Source organism: Impatiens glandulifera, chromosome 8 (assembly GCF_907164915.1).
Source record: "Impatiens glandulifera chromosome 8, dImpGla2.1, whole genome shotgun sequence".
Taxonomy (NCBI): domain Eukaryota; kingdom Viridiplantae; phylum Streptophyta; class Magnoliopsida; order Ericales; family Balsaminaceae; genus Impatiens; species Impatiens glandulifera.
This window is the reverse complement of record NC_061869.1, coordinates 34390208-34396895: the sequence shown is the minus strand read 5'-3', so window position 1 is coordinate 34396895 and position 6688 is coordinate 34390208. Positions and strand designations below refer to the sequence as shown.

At 28.7% G+C, this 6688-nt stretch overlaps 1 protein-coding gene across 3 annotated transcripts; it reads right to left on the bottom strand.

Moving 5' to 3' along the window:
- Positions 1-2599: 2599 nt before the first annotated feature.
- Positions 2600-6103, bottom strand: LOC124912587. 3 transcript variants are annotated; one of them, XM_047453228.1, is made up of 4 exons: positions 5698-6103; positions 4965-5008; positions 4529-4823; positions 2600-3145 (listed from the first exon to the last, which is right to left on the bottom strand). In XM_047453228.1, exons 1-4 carry the CDS (start codon positions 5771-5773, stop codon positions 2811-2813), a joined length of 750 nt encoding a protein of 249 aa, XP_047309184.1. In that variant the 5' UTR covers positions 5774-6103; the 3' UTR covers positions 2600-2810. The 3 variants fall into 3 exon arrangements, with proteins under 3 accessions (XP_047309184.1, XP_047309186.1, XP_047309185.1); XM_047453230.1 differs by having other exon boundaries at positions 4631-4823; XM_047453229.1 differs by having other exon boundaries at positions 4529-4820.
- Between the last annotated feature and the right edge of the window lie 585 nt (positions 6104-6688).

The following is a 6688-nucleotide window of genomic DNA, read 5'->3' as shown; positions in this document are numbered from 1 at the left end:
GTCGAACGTACCGATATACCAAAAGTGTTAGACGAGCCGAACGTGCCGATGTGCCGAACGTGGCATACGTGCTAGATCTGTCTATAGGTTAAAAAATAGTTGTTAATGAAACCGACATTGTAATTGTTAAGAAATTTGAAAAGTTTTTTAGAGTTTTACCTGTTTAACGGCTTCATTCAGACACTTTGTGAAAATGATTAAAATCAGAAAAAAAAAAAAAAAAAAAAAAAAAAAAAAAAAGATAAACACTCTTTTGCAGATCTGGTTAAACTGAATCTTCAAAAAGAAGACAAAAACTCAACGGACGATATCTAACAGAGAAATCGCAGATGTATAACAATAAATCGCTACACACTTCAATGGATCTAATGTTGAATTAACATCATCCCAAATACCACAAAAAAACCTCGACGTTTCCCCCATCAAATGTCATTTTCGCGAGAAGACGTAGAGTAGAAGATTCGTTATAGGGTTTGAAAATTCGATGGGAGAGAAAATGAATAATAAGAGTGCTGCAAGAAAATTTTCTATTTATTTAATTATTATTTCATTGAAGTTAGTTTCACTTTTATTAACAATGTAATAAAAGTGAATCAAGCGTAAATGAGTGATTGATTAATGTAAATACGTAATGAAGGTTGTTTCACAGGTAGCGTTTACTTCGCTTTTGTTAGTGTTGTAAGTACCTAGTGAAGCAAATCTTACCAGATAACGCTTGTTTTACTCTTTTAAGCGCTGTAAATATCTAGTAAAGCAAGTCTTACTAGCTATGTATCACTTGTTTCACTCATTTGAGCGCTATAAAATTTTATGAAGTAACCCTCTCCAAGTAGCCTTTGTATATTTTTTTAATTCTCTTGCAGTGTTACATGAATGTAAAAATAATTTACATTAACGTATAAATGTTTTCAAATGAATGTATTAGTGATTTTACATCAACGTTTATAAATATATTTAATATTAAATTATATGAAATATAAATACCTAGTGAAGCAAGTCTCACTAGATAACAATTGTTTCATTCATTTGAGTGTTGTAAATACCTTACGAAGTAACTCTCATTAGGTATCACTTGTTTTATTTTATTTTTCTTTTACAGTTACATGAAGGTAAAAATACTTTTTTTATATAAACGTATAAATGTTTTCATATGAATGTGTTAAGTGATTTTACACGAACGTTTATATATATTTAATATATAAAATATATAATAATTAAAATAAATTCATTTAAATATCTTGTAAATAAATTTTAAAATATTTTATTTTATAAATTTATTTAAATATCTGAAACATAAAAATTTTAATATATATATATATATATATATATATATATATATATATATATATTTAATAGGTATCACTTGTTTTTTTTTCTTTATAGTTAAAAGAAAGGTAAAAATATTTTTATATGAACGTATAAATGTTTTCATATGAATGTGTTAGTGATTTTCATATGAATGTGTTAGTGATTTTATACGCTTTATATATATTTAATATAAAAATATATAATAATTAAAATAAATTCATTTAAATATCTTTTAAATAAATTTTAATATATTTTATTTTACAAATTTATTTAAATATTTGAAACAGACAATTTTTAATATATTGTTATATATATATATACTATAATTATATAAATAATAAAATAATCTAAACAAATTTATTAAAATATCTTACAAATAACATTAAAAAATATTTTGTTATATATATATATATAATATATATAATATATATAATCATATAAATTATAAAATAATTTGTACAAATTAATTTAAATATTTCACAAATAAAATTTTAAATATATAAATTAATTATGACAAAGTAATTATGTATTTATATATATATATATATATATATATATATATATATATATATATATATATATATATATATATAAATAAAGTATGGCATAATTAATATAAATTAATTTAAATACATCATAAATGAAATAATAAATATGTTTTTATATATAATTATATTTAATATATAATTATATATAATATAAAATCATTAATATGTTTTATTTATGAAGATCTTATGTTTTATTTATGAAGCAAGCTCCATATTAATTATTTATGAAATTAAATGAAGTTGGTAGTCAAGCTTAATTCATTGTGCCTATCACTATCACTAATGTAAAACAGAGTGAAGCGAAGAAATCCTTACACCATTACACTTCTCATTGACCCGAACATAAATCTGTGTAATAAAACTGAATTATGATTGATCCCAGATAAGGGAACAAATAATTTTGTAACAAAAAATCTTATTTAACTTGAAATCATTCAAGTTACTATGCAAAATGAATTAATATCACTCTAAAAATGTTATTATTTTCATGTTATGCATGTACTTTAATAAATAAATGAAAAAAGATTTCTTAATCTATAGGAGAGCTAAATAAATACACTAATTTATCGGAAAAAAATAAACCTTGTATATTAATTAATATCACTCTAAAAATGTTATTATTTTCATGTTATGCATGTACTTTAATAAATAAATAAAAAAAGATTTCTTAATCTATAGGAGTGCTAAATAAATACACTAATTTATCGAAAAAAAATAAACCTTACTTGTATATATGAACAAAATAACTAAAAAAAAAAAAGCTACAATATTATTTTATGTTTATATGATTGATTAAGTTCAAGGATCATGAAATAAAAAAATAAAAAAGTAAAAACATCCACCAAGACCACCTTCAACAGACATTTCACTCAAAAGTACATAACTATAACAACCCACCGTACTATATATTTCATTATTTTTTCCCCTAATATCCAAAATTCAGATAGAAATCAATCAGTCCAAACCATCAACAGCAGTTTGTTGGAGCAAACCTGAACACATTGGACATGGGGGGTCATGTCTATTTTCATCCGAAGTTCCTTGTTCAAGACAGTCTGCGTGATATACATGCCCACAAACCAAAACCGCAACAACAGATATGTCACCAGTAGATATTGCATTGTCCAGAGTTATGTAAGGCTTCCTTTTCAGCAGCCTCTCACAAATCCCACATGCCATTTTTGCCGCATCACGGGAAGAAGAAGGAGAGGCGGCGGTGTTAACTGCTGCTGACAAAGAACTAGACCTTGCTCTTTTCGCTCTGCAAAATTCTAGCTCTTGATCACCCCCTGCAAAAATTACTAAGGAAATCAACAATATGATATTTTTTTTATTAATAGAGTAAGTTGTGGAAAAATGGGTTATTTGGGTAAAAGGACTGAAGAAAAAAAATGTAATCGATAATTTGATTGATTTAGGGAGGAAAGGGGTAAACGATGGTGGGCTTTTTGAGATTATTTCAAATAATCCGAATCCAAACAAGTCCTCGAGGTCCAAGTTCCCACTTCAAACAAACTTTAATTGAATTAAAAGGATGTTGTGCTTGATAAAGCATGGTCTAAAAAAATTAATAATTACTAAAATTAGTTCATTTAATATATTTATTTTCTGAGATCTTGGAGGAGGCTAACACACACCACCGCCATGAACCCAAACTTCAATCAAGGTGATTAAGCGGGTCACCATTTGATTTACCCTAGATGGATGTTAAATTAGCCTACAAATGTGTTACACTTGTTTCTCTTATACATGAGATTATAAATAGTCAATTGATTCAAATAAAAAATCTCTCACATATTTTTTGAATCTTGTTTACATCCGGATTCAAATTCAGATAATGTTTTCAAATGGGCCCACAAAGTCTTTGAGATGAATAGTTAAAACTTATGCTTATGCCAAGTACCTCTGAAGTCTGAAACTTATAAAACTCAAAGACATGCTTATTTAAGAGAGAAAATAAACATCTCCACCGGAGGTGGATTAATTAGAATTTTAGAACTAACATTCTGCAGACCAACCAATTGGGATGAATGTTGAAGAACTTGTTTTTTATGGGTTATTTGAGATTAATTTCAAATAACCCCATACCCAAACAATAATCTACTCATCACACCTATCATTCAAATCATCAACTAAAATAACAAACTAACCTATTTTTTAAATATATATCGATATCTATAACGTTAATGTTTTTTTAATCAAATAACATGATGTTCAATAACCTACATCGAACAAAGCCTTACCCAAATTCATAATCTGAATATGGCGGCAATTGGGCACTCTCCAATCTTAATAGGTAACTTTTAATTTCCCTTAAGGGATGTTAGGCACAAGGGCACCCCAATGTTCTTGTTCTAAAGTTGTTTTTTTAGAACACTTTTTCCTGCGAGGGGCTAGTAAATACTTCATTAATGAATTCCCTCAACTATTAGTAAATAGGTTGAAGACTCTTATTAGTAAATAACTTCAATAATGAATTTCCTCAACTATTAGACTCGATTTTTTCTTATTTCACAAGCTAGGACTAGAACACAAGAATGAAGAGTAGAAGGAAATTGATTTCAATCATCTCCTCCTGTAGATGGTTACTTTTTCCTCGGTAACCATTTCCTACGACGCAATTCCATTCATCACATGCTCAAGAGTAAGATCTAGAGGAGGAAAAGATTGACCTGCATACTGTCCACCATCTTTACCAGAAGACTTGTTGGAGTCAGGGAAACGCATTTCAACAGCTTGAGATGGAGTAACTTTGCCATGAGAAGTTGAAGTACCTGCAGTTTTGGAAGAGTTTCTGCGAACGTATTGACGGCCCATGTAATAACGCGGATGTCTCAATAAAATCGTATGATTAAGATTCTGATCCGACTGGTGGCTACCGGATTGCTTCTCAGGACAATCTGTGATATCTATGATAGATGCTAGAGATTTTACTGTATTATTATCAACTTTTCTTGAAGACTTCTGCTACAAATTAAAGGAGAGCTCAATCACTAGCATAAAACTTCACAAGAAATTGCAACAAATTTGTCAAAATCGTTTTTTTATCAAATTTTTGAGGAAATATTATATTCCAGATGAAATATAGTTAGAAAAGTAAGCACAAACCTCTTTAGTTAGAGAGGCCATTCTTGAGGAACATGACAACAACTCTGCATTATTATCGAACATGGAATTAGAATAATCCAGACATAAACTTCGCGTTATTATAGGATACGAGGAAAGATCACATTGACCATGGATGAAATCAACCAGTTAATTACAAATTTCAACATGAGGTAAGAAGAATAGGATATTATGACACAAAATCTAAAAAAAAAAATAAGCAGGAAAACATGTTTAGCTAATTTGAGGATCCATCAATCTAAATTATACACTATCTTCCAGTGTGAATTGAGTTCAATATTCATTATCCATTTAAGTTCACAAAGAGTTGAATGAAATCATCATCCATAAAATACACAAACTTGAAGTCATCACCTTGAAAGAAATCGAGAATATAATTTTGTAGAGAACTGCAACTTCAGCTGAACAAGAAGAATATAAAGAAGCAATTGATATGACTTCAAACGGAAGCTATCATTTAGACTAAACCTAACAATGTGCATCAAGATCGAGGAATTTCAGAACAACTAAAAATATAAACAATAATAATAGCATGAAATCATTAATTTCCTTCCTAACAAGGTAAAAGAATGAATTCGCCAGCTTAAACAAACATCGATGAACAAATACCGTTACAATGATCAATTCACGAGGGTATAGCGAAAAAGAGGGAGATGAGGATAGGGTTTTAGAAAAAGATCGTGAATCGCATGCCTGTAAAAGCATTGAAGCATACCTGAAGGTGGAATAGGAGGATGAGGATGAGGAGAGGTGGTTATATTATGGTCATCTTTTCGTTTTCTCTTAGGCATTGTGGAATCGTATTAGTTTTGTGTTATATAGGGATAGAATGAGAGGGAATGCGGTGGAATTTTCAGTCCAATTAACGGCTATGAAGCCGCCAAGTTCTTCTAGGGTTTTGGGAGGTGTTTCCCCAAATTGGCGATTGAGATTGTCCCTGTGGAGAAGCGCTGAAGAAGCAGAGGACAGCGGGCGTACGGTGAAAATATCTAGAGAGAGAGAGGGGAATCGGGGGTGGGTTTCTTCATCATCAGCACCCCGCTAGGTTCAGCGATTCAAGGAAGAGAAAGAAGAAACCGTGCGAAAGAAACGCCGAGGAAAGTGGTCATTTAACTGCTGTTACACATATCATATCATGGTTGTCATCAAATAACATACATGGATTTAACTCACTTTTCATTATATCCATTTTATTTATTAAATGTATTTTTGTACTCTTGAATTTTATTTATTTATTTATTAAATTCAATTAAGACTTATATATATAAAAAAAAATTAATTAATACAAAATAACATTTATAAAATTTAATTAAACAATGTATTTCTCAACCCTTATTGATAAAATATTAAATAAATAAGAGAAATTATTTATTTATCTCCTATTAATTCCTATTAATTAGGCTAAATATAATAACCAAATCCTATATTTTATCTCCTATTAATTAGGCTAAATATAATAACCAAATCCTATATTTTCTCAATTTAGTTATTTCTCTATTACTATTATAAATAGATAAACTATTGTAAAGATTATTCATTCAATCAATAATATTATTTCAATCTTTCTCTTCAAGAACTCAATCAAATAGTTCTTGTTTATTTTATCAATTCAAGAAATCTAACTTGGTATCAGAGCGTATAAGGGAAAACTCCCGAAAACGATTTCAATGGAAGAACAATATCACTCCTCAATTCTACCAATAATA